The 17,710-nt window shown below is 39.3% G+C and overlaps 1 protein-coding gene across 1 annotated transcript in view; it reads left to right on the forward strand.

Moving 5' to 3' along the window:
* LOC139948617 (polypeptide N-acetylgalactosaminyltransferase 1-like) overlaps positions 1–17,710 on the forward strand; it is a 72,467-nt gene that overhangs the window by 8,274 nt on the left and 46,483 nt on the right. The window contains exons 2-4 of the mRNA XM_071946811.1: positions 2,303–3,526; positions 12,896–13,094; positions 15,928–16,100. Coding sequence (XP_071802912.1) covers positions 3,364–3,526; positions 12,896–13,094; positions 15,928–16,100 — 535 coding nt within the window. The 5' untranslated portion in view covers positions 2,303–3,363. The remainder of the gene's footprint in view (positions 1–2,302; positions 3,527–12,895; positions 13,095–15,927; positions 16,101–17,710) is intronic.

The following is a 17,710-nucleotide window of genomic DNA, read 5'->3' on the forward strand; positions in this document are numbered from 1 at the left end:
TAAGCTTTTGATCCAAACAGGACCTTCTTTAGAGGCATAAACAAGTACAGACAAAAAAATCTATTCATAGTAGAAAGAGGAGCAAAGGACTAAGGGAAGCTTTCAAGGGATCTGTAAAAAAAAGGGGTGAAATTATAGCCAATCAAAATAACTAATATTATAAACAATTGGTGGCTATGTACCAATAGGAGTAAATTAAGGAGTACAAAGGACGGTCAGTATGAAAGGGTAGATTACTGGACCATAAAATAGGAAAAACGCATTGTAGGTAGTAGCGCTGGGCGAATAGTGAAATTTTGTTATTCGGATACCGCTGGCCAACTATCCGAAATTAACCGGATATTCGAATATTTTTTTCGCCGCTAGAGGGCGCTATTAAAAAAAAAAAAATTACGTCAGAAATGTCATTGTTTTAACTCTTCAAGGAGGTGAGCATAGTTAAATACTTAATTTATGCTGTTTTATGCTGTCTTAATAGAAGTTTCATAAGGATTCAGACAAAACATTCATATCAGTTGTTGCCCGACGTCCGCGGATATTCGGATATTAAAGAATATCCGGTTACTCGGTTGTAATTACAGAATTATCCGGTTTGTAAATAGGTATTCGCGCCCTATGCGGATATCCGGTTAAGAAAAAAAAAGCATTCGCGGTTACGGATAGGAAAACCTATTCGCCATTAACCGGATATTCAAATAATTCGCCCAGGCCTAGTAGGTAGTAACAACGACGGGTGTGGGGGGGGGGGGGGACGGACATGAAAGGATAGGATTAGAGAGCAAGGTACATCATGATGCAACTAATAATAAGCAATTAAAGAATAACGGGATCAAATGAAGATGATGTGACCTGTGACATCTCTTGTTTACAAAAGAGTAACAGAGCCTGAACTTCCTACAGGCATGATTTGTACACAGCCTTATAGAAGAAAACATAAAATTTTATATTTTATGGAGATTGCACTGTCTAAATCTTATCAACTTTTGATATGATGAAAGGGGGCACATCTCAAAACTTGTCCAGCTTTTACTTTCATAATTCTTGGATTTATGTGGAAATTATGACACAAAATGTCAACTTTCCCATAGGACCAGTGTAGTACAGTGCCTGCCAGAATACTGAAAAAATGTACAAGGTCACACTTATTGTAAACAAGATTCACATGGTCTATAGGATGATTTAGTGTTGTACAAATTTCAGTTAAAGCCATTATACACTCTCGGTAAACAGTGTTGTCCAAGTCCCACACTTCGTGTATCACAACTTATATATAAAATAACAAACCTGTGAAAATTTAGGCTCAATCGGTCATCGGAGTCGGGAGAAAATAGCGGGAAAACCCACTCTTGTGTCCGCACGTTTCGCCGTGTCATGACATGTGTTTAAAATAAATCCGTAATTCTCGCTATCGAGAATTGATATTGTTTTACTGTTTTCTCAAAAAGTAAAGCATTTTATGGACTAATATTTCAAGAGAAGTCTTTCACCATTACCTTCTGTAAACCCTGTAAATTATTTGTAAATCTGTGAACTTTAAAAAAAATTTCTGTACCGAAAGTGTATAATGGCTTTAATCGTTGTAGTTAGGGACCAGCTTGAGAGGAGAGCCTCTAGACAGGAACTGTGTGTCTTTAATTTAAGGCTTAATCCTTCGGGGTCCAACTGTTTCTTTTTCCTTCCTCTGTATTTTAATTTGGAAATGGGTGATCTCTTTGGACTATATGGAGCTAATCTTCTAAATAGTAGCCGCTTGAAATTTTGAATAATACTTTGAATAATTTTTGTGTGTGAGTGATGCTGCATGGTTAATAGTAATACAACAGGGAGTTGGTTTTACAGGGCAGTATGCTGCGTTTTTGAAAGGGCAAGGGCACCAAGGCATGGTAAAGGTAAAGGGCACCCTAGGATGAAGTTGCAAATTTGTACTGGAGCATTTCAAGGGCACCAAGGCAATGACCATGGGACACACAGGCAATGGCCTTCGTTGCCTCCGTGAAGTATCAGGCTTGGTTTTAAATAAGTTGTCTGCCAGGTGGACCTCTTCCAATGATCAAAAATTCATGCAGGCAAACAAACGTCCTCCCTAAGTTGGTTATCTTTAAAACGTCCTCCTTAAGTTGGTTATTTTTTAACTGGCCTTGCTGCATGAGAGTTGAAATGAGGAAGAGTAAATATATTACTTAGGGTATGCCAGCTGATGAATTGGGCAAGAGCCATTTGTTTACAAGCTTTTAGTCTCAATTGGTTGTGTAAGCAATGAGAGTGCTCAACCAACATTGTGTCTTTTTTTTTCTCATTACAGATTGAAAGCTACCGCAAGCAACCTTAATCCAGATCAGCTGCTAATCCAAGTGATCATCAATAGTTAATCCTGTGATTAAGCCACGTATCAGACCACTGAAGAAGCTTTCAAACCACCCCTTGGAGCTTGGCCCTTAGCTGTGCTAAGGCTAGACTGAGAAATCCCCTGATCATCGAGAATCACCGAATACAACCTGGGGTGGTGACTTGTGCAATCTAGCCAATGACCTTCAGCCGTCTGGTCATGTGACTCAACCGAGAAGAGAGAAAGAGATAAATCAGGAAGCGAGCGTGCGGTTAAATCAATTCCCTCATTCTAGGGGACATCCCATTCATGAGAACCAGCAGTGTCGTTGTCGTGAGGTTTGTTACACACACTCCGGATCCTACAATCTGCCGGCCCAGCTTTTACAAATAAGTCAACCATTCTGTGGAAAGGATTGCAACAGTTACACCACTCGGACAAATCTGTCACACCTTTTTTTTTTAGGTCAATGCACAGGAATAACTTTATTCCGCCAATCAATAACTGACCGTAATATTTCACCTTGAGGACGTCTTACTGACAGCTGGTGTGTTTTTATGACATGTTTGGTAGCGTAGCACCAGTATATTTCACTGATTGTCTGATTAATTGTGTGCTTTGTACGCCGACAATGCACTAGGTGTTTTGTACTGATGAACATTGTTTGTTACTTCATTTTTAATATGAATGACGCCCTATATTGCAGATGAATTAATCAAGAACTGGTCTTCGTTAATTAGAATTGTGCCTTTGTGAACTTGTAAGGCTTGAATCTGGAAGAAAGGAATGACAGTCAGGAAGATTTTCTCTTGAGGAACATTTGAGAACAATCACGCTTTGTGTAATAATCGCAGGTCTCACAAGCTGTTACCGAGAGAGAGCGGTCAGTCTTCCTTGAAATCTGGAATCTAGAAGAAAGGAATGACAGTGCGAGATTGTTTCTAGAGGAAGATTTTAGAATAATCACGCTATATCCAACTGGTCTTACAAGCTGTTATTGAGAGAGAGAGAGAGTGGACAGTGTTTTATATACCAGGATGGCGAGAAGGTTGATGTACTGTAAGGTGATTCTAGCCACCTCCATGGTATGGTTCATGCTGGATGTTGCGCTCATTATGTACTACAGCGATTGCAGCGATGAGTCAAGGTGCCCCCGGGCGCAGGAGAGTGGGATCGGACCACATGAAGACAGTAAGCACGGTGAGTACATGTTGTCACTTGGAATGTGCAGGTGGGTTGATTAAGGGGAGGGGATGATAGCCCTGTATGCTACGTTTTTGAAAGGGCACCGAGGGATTTCTTTCCCTGGTTAAAGGGCACTCTATGACTGTGTAAATTGTACATTTCAAGGGCAACAAGGCAATGACCAAGGCGATCGCCTCTCTTGCCTCCGTGAAGTACCAGGCATGGGGTTAGACAGTGTGTCCTAGGAGGGGGCAGGAGAGCAAGATTGGAGACAGTAGGCATGGTGAGTAGTCAATCGGAATGTGCAGGGGGGGGGGGGTGGGAGGAGAGGGGGGTTGGGTTTGCAGGAGAGCGGGATTAGACTATGAAAGACGTACGATAAGTAGTCATTCGAATCATAAAAGGGGAGGGGGGTTAGATAGAGAGGGCAGGATTGTTGGATTGGAGTATACTTTTATACTATAAACAAGATGCCTAGAAATACACAGAATACACTGTTGCCTCTGGTTTTGGCCTTGGTGCCCCTTCAAACCAAAAGTTTCCCATAGATTCTCCACTGGCAGTGCCCTTTGCAATAATGAAAATGGCGTTGCCCTCTCAACGATGAAATTCCAGGTTTTCTTACAAGCTCTACAATCCGATGTCCATTCCCTCTAAATTTGAGCCATGTGTGATGTATTATTACCTGTGCACTTGGACATGAACAATGTGCACTGTTGCAAGGATTGTGAGTTCGAAGCTAGCTGATTTTTGACATCATCAGTCTTCAAACTCCCAGTGAAAGTTGTAGAAGAGACAGTCATAGCATAAGAGAGGTGTTCTAACGACCTATTCATCAAATTTTACTCCAAACCTACATGTATGGGGTGCAAGATGTCTCAGCTAGGAAATACATCCCCATATTGCGATACTTAATTGATATCGCGATATACCGATATTCGATTAAAACCAAATCGATCCGATATCGAAATCTTTTCCAAATTAGTATCGTGATATTCGATATTGTAACACCCCTTGCAAGTATTCTGCCTGCTCATTGGTTTAGAGCGCGTCACATGACATGTCTTAGTTTTGCTAGACGACAGCCGTGTGATAGTGCGTCGGTTTGCCATGCGCTAGTCCGAAGACTAGCACACGGCGCCGTGCGCTAGTCCGACAGACTAGCACACGGCGTGCAGTACCCAGACGTCCGTTGCGTGTACGAGGATGATAAATTAATAGTCTGTAACCATTTCGGATTGCACGACACTACATGCAACACAATAAGTAAAAGTGTATGCAATCTGTATTCGCGTCGTCCGTGGATTGTAGCATTCAGGTCTGTAACTTAATAATAATAGTACAGTATGTAGAAATGTTTGGGGTGTTATAAAACAAATATTGACTGCTTTTACTCATGCAATGGTTAAAAACTATGACTCCCTTGGTGATCCCCGGAGCGTTCTATTTTCCCTCGGCTTCGCCTCGGGGAAAATAGAACGCTCCGGGGATCACCTCGGGAGTCATAGTTTTAACCATAGCACTCGAAGCAGTCAATATTTGTATAATATCGTGATATCGCCCAAGCTTAAGAATAAGGCTAGTACTAGATTTTACAAGTGTAAAGTACTTCCGTACAGAAATTTTTTATTTCCTAGGATTAGCCCAGTTTTCAAAATTTCCTGTGGCAAACTGGGCAATCTGGTACAACTGTGTACACAGAACTCATGCGAGTTGAGAGCCGATTATTTGATTGCTGACAACCAAGGCCTAAGGGGGAGTGGTTTATCTAATAATATAAGTCGGGAACACACAAGGGAGAGTAAACATGCTGTGTTTGTATATAACACATGAGGTAATATTTTCCATTCAGATATTTATACACAAAAATGTTTCATTCGTTTCAATGGTTACTCATGTCCTCAGGTTGCACTAAAAAATGAAACGAGAAACCAATTTTCTGACTAACACATGTCGGAACACAGACAGGACATTGAACATTCTGTGTGTATAAAATGCACATGAGGTTATTTGGTAGAGTAACTGACAGTACAGTTGTACATGCACGTGTACACAAATGTTCAACTCAAAATATGGTTACACATGTCCTCATGTTGCAGTAATTAGCGGAACGAGAAATCAGATTTTCTGAATAACATAATATGTCAGAACACACTTGGAAGAGTAAGTTAGACGGTGTGTTTATAATGCACATGGAGTGAATTTCTCAGCGTATTTGACCATTACGTTGAGGACCTATTGTACTTTCTGTTTTTCCTGTATTGAAGCAATCCCTATTGGTTACATGACACGAATGACAAGTGAGGGTCCATGAAAACAAAGAGGACCTATTGTTCCAATTGAAAAATTTCCTCGGAGGGTAGGCCATACAAACACACACATTGTTTCATTCATTACCATGGCTACAAAAATTAAGCCATCCCCTTACCATACACAGCGCACAAGCTGAAAAAAAATATCTAAAGACACATCACACCAGTGTGATGTGTCTTTAGAAATTTTGTTGACAGCTTAATAATACCCTAGATGTATGATAATGATGATGTCCTGATGTTGCATTAATCATGGAGCAAGCAATCAGATTTTCTGAATGGTTTCCGTGACTTGGTGAACATAAAGGTGATTCGTAGCAAATCCCAACATGCATACGAAAGTGTGACAGCATTAAAGAGCAAGAGATTTCTGCCTTTCTATCAAGTGTATATCAATCCCACAGGACTTGTCAAGGAATTGTGTTTTACAATGTACTTCGAAGTTTGATTGCAGGATTCTGTAAAAGACTCTAAGAGTCAATATCACAAGGTGCAGCAGGAAAAAAATGCTATTTTACAAGTATCTCACCATACTGCATACATGTAAACTGGGCTTCGGACATGTTGGAACAGACACAGTGAAGTGGGCAGAAAACTCTGGGGAGTGACAGAGTATCGCTTGGGCTGCCAAGTGCCAAGTACTATGTAGCACACTAAGCTAAATCAATCACAAGAACCATCTCTGTCTTCACAGGTTCTCATTTACCCCTGGGTGATGAGAAGCAATTTTATTTTTTAATCTGTTTTGCTCAAGGACACAAATGTTATAACCGGGATTCGAACCCGCACCCTGTGACTCAGCAACCAGAACAAGAGTCTGCTGCACTTAAACCGCTCGATCCCACAACGCGCAGCTATTAAGCAAGTCAATTGAACTAACTCACAGTTGTAGCTTGATACATTATGCATGGTACACAGGTTTCAAGTACTTCAACCACGATAAAAAAAGACATCAACATCAATTATTACTTAATCTAGATGCTCTGTGCTATTACACAGTACGTGTACACAATGTACATCGATGGTGTCGATGCACTGCAAGAATTCAGTTTAATGGCTGCTTGGACTGACTGTAATCCCTCAACCTCTATCTTTGTGCGTATGTAACCTTTCTCTCCTGGGGTGGATTTCACAAAGAGTTAGGACTAGTCTTATCTCGAGTTAGGATCAGTTACTCATCCTAGCTTAGGACTATCCATGCATTTTGTATATCTCCTAGGACTAGTCCTAAGTTAGGACTAGTCCTGACTCTTTGTGAAATTGACCCCTGGACCAGTTTTTTTTTACACATTTTTTTCTTCTGATTGTTGCCAAAATTAAATGAAGTCTTCCACAGCCTACTTTCTCTCCTGGCTCTACATTTAAGCTCCAGAATATTCAAACCACTACATGTACACAGTTGACCATGCACACACTTTCTGCAAATTAAAAGTTGTTTAGGCATGAGAAGCTTCAGGAATTTGTCTGGATTTGTTTTACGTGTACCTCAAAATATTTTGTGTCCAAGTTCAGTGTGAATTTGAAATGGTGAAGGGGGGGGGGGGGGTAGGTGGTGTAAGGTAAGCTTGGGCGATATCGATATATTTTATTCATGATATATCGCCGACAATTGCGATATTTGATATAATCGCGATTAATTAAATTTGACATCACCAGTCTTCAAACTCCCAGTGGAAGTTGTAGAAGAGACAGTCATAGCATAAGAGAGGTGGTCTAATGACCTATTCTTCTGGTTTTACTCCAAACCTATGGGGTGCAAGATGTCTCAGCTAGGAAATACATCGTGATATTGCGATATTTGATCGATATCGCGATAATCGCGATATATCGCGATATATCGATATTTCGATTAAAACCAAATCGATCCGATATCGAAATCGTTTCCAAATTAATATCGTGATATTCGATAATATCGTGATATCGCCCAATCTTAGTGTAAGGTCAAATGTTGGATAATTAAGTCTTAAATTAGTGTGATCAAACAATTACTAAAATAATATTGACAAATTATAAAGCGCAGAAATCCATCAAAGTGCTCATGATGGCGCTAAATACAAACAATAACATTCAACAGGTGTTTTATTGCTGCGTTGAAAGCTTTGCATTCCACCATATGCTTGAGAAACTTGATTAAAGACACTGGAATTGTCAAAGACCAGTCTTCTCACTTGGTGTATCTCAACATGCATGAAATAACAAACGTGTGAAAACTTTAGCTAAATTGGTCGTCAAAATTGGTCGAAAAAAACACCCTTGTCACACTAAGTTGTGTGCCTTCCGTGCTTTCTGATGCTTGATTTTGACACCTCAAAATCCAATTTCTGAGGTCTCGAAATCAAATTAAAATATTTAGGTGACAAATTGCTTCTTTCTCAAAAACTACATTACATCAGAGGGAGCTGTTTCTCACAATGTTTTATATTATCAACAGCCCTCCAATGCTCGTTATCAAGTAAGTTTTTATGCTAACATTACTATTTAAAGTAATTACCAATAGTGTACAGTGCCTTTAAACCTTCTCTACGGGAGACCCTGGATATTTTGAGCCTCTAACTTCTAACCTCATGAATGAAATCCCAGTTCAAAGAGTGGCAAATGTAATACCCTACACAATACATTCAGTGATCTTATGTATTTAGTAATTTCATACAGCTACTGGTCTTTGAGGCCTAGAGCTTACAAGTATTCCTGTGTGGGCTAGGAATTTATCTCGGACTGTGAAGTTGGAGTAAGGTTTCATGCACAATCATCTCTCAATTACCCAGAAAATCTCTGAAGTGTACAAAACTGCTTTCAGTTTCAATGACATTAGTACACCTACATAGTACACGTAGGCCTACTGTACCATTGGATAAATGACATAGTTCTGCATGATGGAGCAAAATTATTATTATTTTTGCTGGTTCTACATGATGTGAAAAGGAGTACTTTAGTTTAGTTTTATTACGCATAAAAATATACATTAGATAAACTAAAAAACAAGGAAACAAAATAGATAAAAATACCAAGCCACTTATACTACATGTATGCGTACATAATGAACAGTTCTTTTGTATGCCAATAGCCAATCCATGCTAGCTCTGCAATACAACTACTAGCAAATTCATTCTCTTTTTCGTCTTCGGACGGCACATATATTTGTTGGTCCCGTGTGGTGTGTAACTTATGTAAAAGAACCCAGTGCACTTATCATAAGGAGTTCACCCAAGTGTTCCTGGTTTGATTACCTGCATGCACCACAGCACCCTGTAAACCATTACATGGTACAAATATGTAAAGGGAAGTAGATCTCATAATTCAAATAAAGTCCAACATACATGATACCTTGCAGAAAAATACTGCATGATGAAGGGCCTTGAGCGTCACTGAGTGGCGGATGTGCGCGCTATATAAGAAGCCACTATTATTATGGTTCTGACCATTTTGCCTCGTTACCCGAGTTCGTGAAGCCACCATCGCGGTTTCTTGTACTTTTTTTTTAAATCCTCAGAATATCCTCGGCTTGAGAAGGCAAGCACATCATGACAGTAATACAGTGTAGTTAACTGCAGCATGCTTTTTGCGAAATTGTCTGAGGTGGAAACGAATTATTGACGTCCAAGTTAAATTGCTTTCGATTTCGGGGGCGCTCTAAGCTAATAAAGTCATTATTTCCAGGCATTACATCTAATGCTATTACTCGGCTGGGAGGTGACTTTGGTTAGCAGTAGGATACTAGGGCCTAAGAAACAGTGACAATTAATGTCTACTGCGGCTGCTGTCTAGTCTAGGATGTAGCTCAAGTTCTTTTCGGTGCTACTAATTTACAGAAAGGTTTTTTTTTATAGAAGCTTTCTTAATTTCATTACTAGAGGTGGATGTTAAAGCTGATTGTAGATATAAATATATTTGAGAAAATACAATTCTATTTTATTTGTTTTTGTATCCAATATCAGCACAATTGGCCCCAAACAGTATGAACTACATGTATGAAACGAGAAGAAATGCTCAGTTTTAGATGTACATGTAGGAGGTAAACCCCAAATTGGGAAACCTCAAGCGATCAGGTAGAGACTAAAAACCCAATCCGCATCCGGTCTGAGGTGGGATTCGAACTGGGGTCCACAGAGGTGAAATGCAGGGAAAGAAACCACTTAGCTGTGCTTTTGCTGTGGTGCCCTTTGCAACATAACATAAACATTTCCTCTGCAAAGTTCTAATACAAATTTCTCGTGGCTAGAAATGGCCCTTGATGCCAGAGGAAAATTGCTTTTCCTCTTCAAGAACGAAATTCAAGGCCTGAATTTCACAGTACTTCAACATCTGTGTCCACATCAAAACAGTAGGGCCTAGCACATGTACAGTATTACTATGCACCATTAATCAACTCATACACTGTTAATTAAAGTGCACAGTGACATCTCGGGTGTTTCAACCGCCTAATTATTCTTTATCTATAAATAATGCAGACTCATTAACTCTGTAGCCTTGTCCAGTCATTGAATACAAAATTGCACTGCAGTGCGCACTGTTCAGTATTGCTTTTTTAATTTAAAACAGACACAAACAGACTCTGTACTTATCAGGAAATTTAGTTGACAATTTCCATTGGTAAAGCCTATTTTTTGCACATTCTTATGCAACTTTAAACAGTTGTGCCATTTTCTGATGTAAAAAATAATTTCTTGTATAAATTAATTTATGACAAATTTTTCAATGAAAGTGTAGTGGAGCATGAGGTAATTAGTTATGAGTCCCTGCCTGTAAGAATGTACCAAATTAGGGGGGGGGGGGGTGTGAATAGGCATGTATTGTGAACTTTTGATATGTAATATTTGTTAGCGCCACTCAAATTCCATTTGGTTTTTGCTATTTATGTGTTGCTGAGAATCTATATAATCATAATACGCAGACAACTTAATGGGATCATATTGGCGCGTGGATTTCTAGACGACGCAAAATCGCCCGAAATAGGCAGTAGTGTAGTTTCATATGACCTTTGACCTTTGTTATATTGGTGGGCCAACATGATCCCAATTATTTTTCAATTGAAATCTGTTTAGGAACACTCAACTTAACCAAATACAAGAAAACATTGATGGGATCTTGTTGGCATAGATACTTACAGTAATGAAAAAAGGGAATGTTGTGCCAATTTAGGCCAAAATGTGTGGAATGACAATACTTTAGAAAATTTTCAAAAAATCTTTTGACATGCAAGTTGCAGAGATCCCAAGATTCTTTTTTCATTTGTCATAAGATGAAAACTGTTCCAATACCCAGTTGCCATAAAAACAATTTTTTGTTGTTGGCGCGCGAAGTTACGGAGGTGCGAAAACGCAATATATTGGTAAAATTTGAACTTTGACCTCTATTATCTCTCTGCGCCAACGAGATCCCACGCACTTTGCACTTAAATTTGTTTTAGGGATGCAAGCTCTTTCATTTGAACTTGTTTAACTCATGGGATCTTATATGCGCGCTGAGTTATGAGGCGTTGAAAATGGCACGAGGGCACTGTTCGTCAAAGGTTCAGGTGCGCGTAACATGATGCGCCAACGAGATCCCAATTTTTTTTTTATACTTTTGTTATAAGCCCAACTGGAGGTTTCAAAAAATGTTTTACTTTTGTTGGGATGACCTTGGCGCACATTTTTGTGTTTACAGGGAATGTACTATTCGTTTCTCGAGGGCTTTTAGGCCGAAACTTTGATAACTGGTAACTCCAAAACCGAAAGCGTCAGCAAACTAAAATTTTGGATTTATTCGTTTTGTATGATGATGTATCACTCTAATTTTTTAGAAGAAGATCTGAGAACCCATGAATCACCACTTGGTACACTCTTACAGGCAGGGACTCTTATCATATAATAATTGGACTTGTATTTTTGTGCTGGTAGTTAGAAACCTATTCCTTCTCTGTTGAGATATTCAGTGTTAGTTTGGAGTCCCCGGACTTGCGTACTGTATTCGTGTGCAACTTAAAGGAACACGTTGCCTTGGATCGGTCGAGTACACATTGGTGTGCAACTTTAATTGTGTGCTATTTCATTGCAACTTTAATTGTGTGCTATTTCATGATGTAAAAATAATTTCTCATATAAATTTTGTTATGAGAAAATTTTTCAATTAAAAAGTGTAGTGAAGCATAATATAAGTAGTAATCATATAATAATTAGACTTGTATATTGTGCTGGTATTTAAGAACCTAAATTCACTCTCAACTAATACCTTGTGTAAATTTTGAACGCTGGGACCTGCCTATAAAACAAAAGGGCGTCAATGGGGGCGTGCATCTGTGAAATGGTCTCACAACTGAATTACTCTTTTCTATGGTTGCTTTCGAGCATTTTACTGGTGTTAATGAGAGTACACTCCTACACTTTATGTAAACAGTATTGTCCAAGTCCCACACTTTGTGTATCACAACTTATATATATATCAAATAACAAACCTGTGAAAATTTAGGCTCAATCGGTCATCGGAGTCGGGAGAAAATAACGGGAAAACCCACTCTTGTTTCCGCAAGTTTCGCCGTGTCATGACATGTGTTTAAAATAAATCCGTAATTCTCGCTATCGCGAATTGATATTGTTTTAATGTTTTCTCAAAAAGTAAAGCATTTCATGGAACAATATTTCAAGAGAAGTCTTTAACCATTACCTTCTGTTATCCCTGTAAATTATTTGCAAATCTGTGGACTTTTTTTTTTTCTGTACCGAAAGTGTATTTAATGGCTTTAAAGGCTTGAATATGACATACATGTAGTTACTCCCAAGCTTCACCCGCGAGATTTAACATGGGGGCCATTGTTATTGTTTTATATCAATATTTTATCTTGTTGCATTTGTAACAAATCAATTTTCCCTTTTATTTACTAAAAAGGAATGAATTGAATTGAATTTTCTACATTGAGTTTTTTACAAAATTTCTCACAGGGGGTTTCCAAGATGGCTACCAGAAGATTATGATACTATGGTTTTAATGTAAATCAATATTTTATCGTGTTGCATACGTACGCATACAATTTACCTTTGAACTATGAAACAATCATTGAGTTGAATTATCTTTCTTTGTTTTAAATTTCTCACAGGGGGTTTCCAAGTTGCCCATGAGAAGCCACCGGCCGTCTTCCATCCCAAGAACGGTCCAGGTGAGATGGGCAAAGCAGTGGTCATCCCCAAGGAGATGGAAGACAAGAAGAAAGAGATGTTTAAAATCAATCAGTTTAATCTACTGGCTAGTGATATGGTCTCCTTAAATAGGTCGCTACCAGACGTCAGAATGGACGGGTAGGTATTCTTTTTCTTAAAGGCAGTGGACACTATTGGTAATACTCAAAATAATTATTAGCATAAAGCCTTACTTGGTAACGAGAGGTTGATAGTATAAAACATTTTGAGAAACGACTCCCTCTGAAGTAGCGTAGTTTTCAAGAATGAAGTACATGTCGTTTTTTTACGAATTTGATTTAGAGACCTCAGAATTAGATTTTGAGGTCTCAAAATCAAGCATTGGCAAAAAGCACACAAGTTTGTGTGACAAGGGTGTTTTTCCCCACTTCTGTCTTGCAACTTCGACGACCAATTGAGCTCAAATTTTCACAAGTTTGTTATTGTTATGCATGTTGAGATGTACACCAAGTGAGAAGACTGGTCTTTGACAATTAACAATATTGTCCAGTGTCTTTAAAATAATAGCTGACTGTTATCTTGGCAGCCCGGTCTAGTTCACCAGACTCAAGCTCTGGTGTTGTCAGCAGCAGAGTGTAGGTTCGATAACCGATCATGACACTAAAATATATCAATTCAATCTACTGGCTAGCGATATGGTCTCCTTAAATAGGTCGCTACCAGACATCAAAATGGACGGGTAGGTACAGTTTTCTGTTGCTATGGCCATGTTACTCGTGGCCAAGTGATTGTCAGCAGCAGAGAGTGGGTTCGATAGTCAATCATGAAACTAAAATTATCAATTCAATCTACTGGTTAGCGTTATGGTCTCCTAAATAGGTCTTCTACCTGACGTCAGAATGGACGGGAATGTATTCTTTCTAACTGTGTTATCATGGTCGCGCGGTCTAGTTCACCAGACTCAAGCTCTGGTGTTGTCAGCAGCAGCGTGTAGGTTCGATAACCGATCATGACACTAAGATATATCAATTCAATCTACGGGCTAGCGATATGGTCTCCTTAAATAGGTCGCTACCAGACATCAAAATGGATGGATAGGTACAGTTTTCTGTTGCTATCTTAACAGATCTGTGTTATCGTGGCCAAGTGGTGTTGTCAGCAGCAGAGAGTGGGTTCGATAGTCAATCATGACACTAAAATTATCAATTCAATTTACTGGCTAGCGATATGGTCTCCTTAAATATTGGTCTTCTACCAGACGTCAGAATGGACGGGAATGTACTCTTTCTAACTGTGTTATCATGGCCGCGCGGTCTTCAATGTAGTTCACCAGAACCAAGCTCTGGTGTTGTCAGCAGCAGTGTGTGGGTTCGATAACCGATCATGACACTAAAATTAATCAGTTCAATCTACTGGCTAGCGATATGGTCTCCTTTGGTTGCTGCCAGACGTCAACATGGGTGGGTGGGTGTTTTCATTTGTAATAATTAAATTTTGAGCCCTGGACTTAAATAGGTTGCTTCAAAAATGGATGGGTAGGTAGTTTTTCAATTGAAATCTAATAACTGAGGTTTTATCCTGGCCGAGCAGTGTACAATCCCTGCCAAATTACTTGGGCAACCCATTCGCAACAAGACAGTAAAAATTCACTGTCCCCTTCCCCCGTGACAATAAACTTTCTCTCCGATATCCCCTTGCTCAGTGTTGATTGGAGCGCAGATCGGGCAATGAGAACCAACATCAAAAGGGGGCACCGAGGCCATGATGGGGGGGCCCATATGGCCGGGACTGTAGCTCTGGTGTTTGTCAGCCGCAGAATGTGGGTTCGATGCCCTGAGTCATGACACTTTTGCCCTTGAGCTGGGCAGTTGATCATAATTGCTCCATAAAAACCCAACCATCAAACACCACTCCATGACTACAGTTTGGAATGTAGTGCATTCTGCTCTACCAGTATTTATGACCCATAAGCATCATAATTGGCAGATACTGGTGCTTTGTAAATTGTCCATTATTATTACAGGTACTATTAAAACCGTTAATTACTTTATTAAATAATTACAGTATAAAACAATGATTTAATCATTGTTTTATAGTGTAATAATGAAGTATTATAATTATTATTATTTTATCTTGGGGAGAGGGAGGGGGTAGGCAGGGGTGTGGTTGTGCACTTTTTGAAAAAAAGAAATTGTAATTGTTTTCATACTGTGTTTTCAATTATCTACAAAACAATGTCCATTATTTGCGATATACTCTACAGTTTGTCCTTATGCTAGAAATGGCCAACCTTTTACCAAACCTTAAATATAACAGGCCCCGGCTTGGGCTTTGTCATCAAGTTTAGAGTAGTGTATGTTGCACAATGTTTTCAAACTTCAAAACGAAGGCTAGAGACGAAGAGGGACCCTTAGTTGAGGTTTGGGAAAACATGTAATGCCCCTGGATTCTGCACACTGCGAGGTGATGTTCAGCTAAATATAGACATGAATGCGTTATTACTAAATTAATTTGTTATAAAGTGGATCAAATATTCATATCGTTTGGACACAATACACAAACATTGGTGCCATGACAACCCATCCAGATGTTTTTTCATTTCAACCCAATATCTTTTAAAGGCAGGTCCAGATTAAGTGTTCCATTCTTGGTAAAAGTGTTATGTACATGTAGGCCATAGGCACCACTGTTCGGTAGACACCAGTGTTCTAAGAGGCCTTAAGCATCCTTTATCATCTTCACAAGCGAGTTCAGCACCTCGTGGCTGAGTGAGTGGTCTAGGGCATTGAATTCAAGTCATTGGAGGACACAAGTGTCATGACCGGGATTCAAACCCACACCTGATGTGTCAACTACTAAAACTTAAGTCTATAGCACTAAGGTCACTCAGCCACAACACGCCATAGAATTTAAATTGTAGGTAAAATTGGAAATGTAGTTCCATAAAAACAAAGTCTCAATAAATCTTTGCATTCTTTTATTTTATTTCCAGCTGTAAAACCAAAGTTTATCCACCTATCAGCGCCTTGCCGAAGACGAGCGTCATTATTGTTTTTCACAATGAGGCGTGGAGCACGCTTCTGCGCTCTGTACACAGTATCATCAATCGGTCGCCATGGGAACTACTCTCCGAGATCATCCTTGTGGATGATGCCAGCGAAAGAGGTAAGAAGAAATAATTGCAATCGGGGAAAGTTTTTTGTTTTAAGATTTTTTTTTAGCAGCAACTATGGCAATGATTATTTCTTTGCCAAGCCGGTTGTCTTTAACAATATGTCAGCCAGCAAAAAAAAAGGCACTCCTCCTTCCACTTTTTTGTTTTTCCTATTGCTTGCCCCAGTCCATGGTGCTTTAAATTGAGCTATCACGCTGTTGGTTGTTGTTCCATTAGGTGATTGGCTGGGGCAGTCGGTACTTTGTTTTGACGAAAAGAAATCACAGAAATAGAACCTGGAAAAGGCTGAGTGCTTTGTTGACTACGCAATGTTGCAAACAAGGCTATATAATGGGTGTTTGCTTAGCCATCGGAACAATCCCACGGTCGAGAAATTGAAGCACTCTTATTATTATTTCTTCATCAACAAAAAAGTGTGCATGTTTGAAGAAATACAAATTTTCATTTAACACCATCACATACTGTATGTACACTGTACTGCACACAACCATCCACATAATGTACAAATGTATGCATCCCTATGGGGGGGTTTATTTGTACACTTCTTTCTCCCTGTACTTCATAAATGTTAAATGTGTGCCATTGTGTAAGAGCACCGGATTCAAGCTCTGGTGTTTCCATAGAGTTATATATAAGAACTAGAGGGCGCACGAGTGATGCTTCGTGCACAAACGCCACGGGACCGCAAGATGACAAGCGCGTCATTCTGCACGCGCGTTGAATATGAAATACACGTTTGAAGTTTTTTTTATTGAACGCTCACGCGATGCTGTTTGTTCAACTTACTGGCCGCACAAACACACGCTGTGAGATAGCTGTTTTGTCAACTTAGAAAATGGCCGCCTGCTCGCATACCGGGGCGCGTATATAGGCCAGTGCGCGCTCTAGTTCATTTATATAACTCTATGGGTGTTTCTGATCAGCAGAGTGTGGGTTCCAGTCCGAGTTGTGACACCGGTGTCCATAAGCAAGACACTTAACCATGATGCAAATTCAAAATTACTTGTTAGAAATAGACAGCAGCCGAATGTGTTTTCATTGATTAATGTCTTTTATTCAGACTTTCTTAAAGGGAAGGTATACATTTGGTAATTGTCAAAGACCAGTCTTCTCACTTGGTGTACTCCAACATATGCATAAAATAACAAACCTGTGGAAATGTGAGCTAAATTGGTCATCAAAGTTGCGAGAAAATGATGAGAGAAAAAACACCCTTGTTGGACGAATTTGTGTGCTTTCAGATAGGAATAAAAGACTTCTGGCTAGAAGTATTTTATTATTTTAGTGAGAAGTTACCTCTTTCTTAAAATCTATGCTATTTTAGAGGGAGCCCTTTCTCATAATGTTTTATACTATCAACAGCTTTCCAATGTTCGTTATCAAGTAAGTTTTTAAGTTAATATTTGTTTTGAGTAATTACCAAACGTGTAGCTTCCCTTTAAGTCTCCTTGACAAACCCTTAAAGGTTGTATTTATCTCTGAATAAAATGAAGTCGTTCTCTGTGATCTACATTGTACATTGTTCATTGTACTTATATTGCACTGAGGAAACCATTCCTCCAGGGGTTATCAGAAGGTGGAAATTCTATTCTTTCAGCAT

This window comes from Asterias amurensis, chromosome 16, assembly GCF_032118995.1.
Source record: "Asterias amurensis chromosome 16, ASM3211899v1".
In the NCBI taxonomy this organism is placed as follows: Eukaryota; Metazoa; Echinodermata; class Asteroidea; order Forcipulatida; family Asteriidae; genus Asterias; species Asterias amurensis.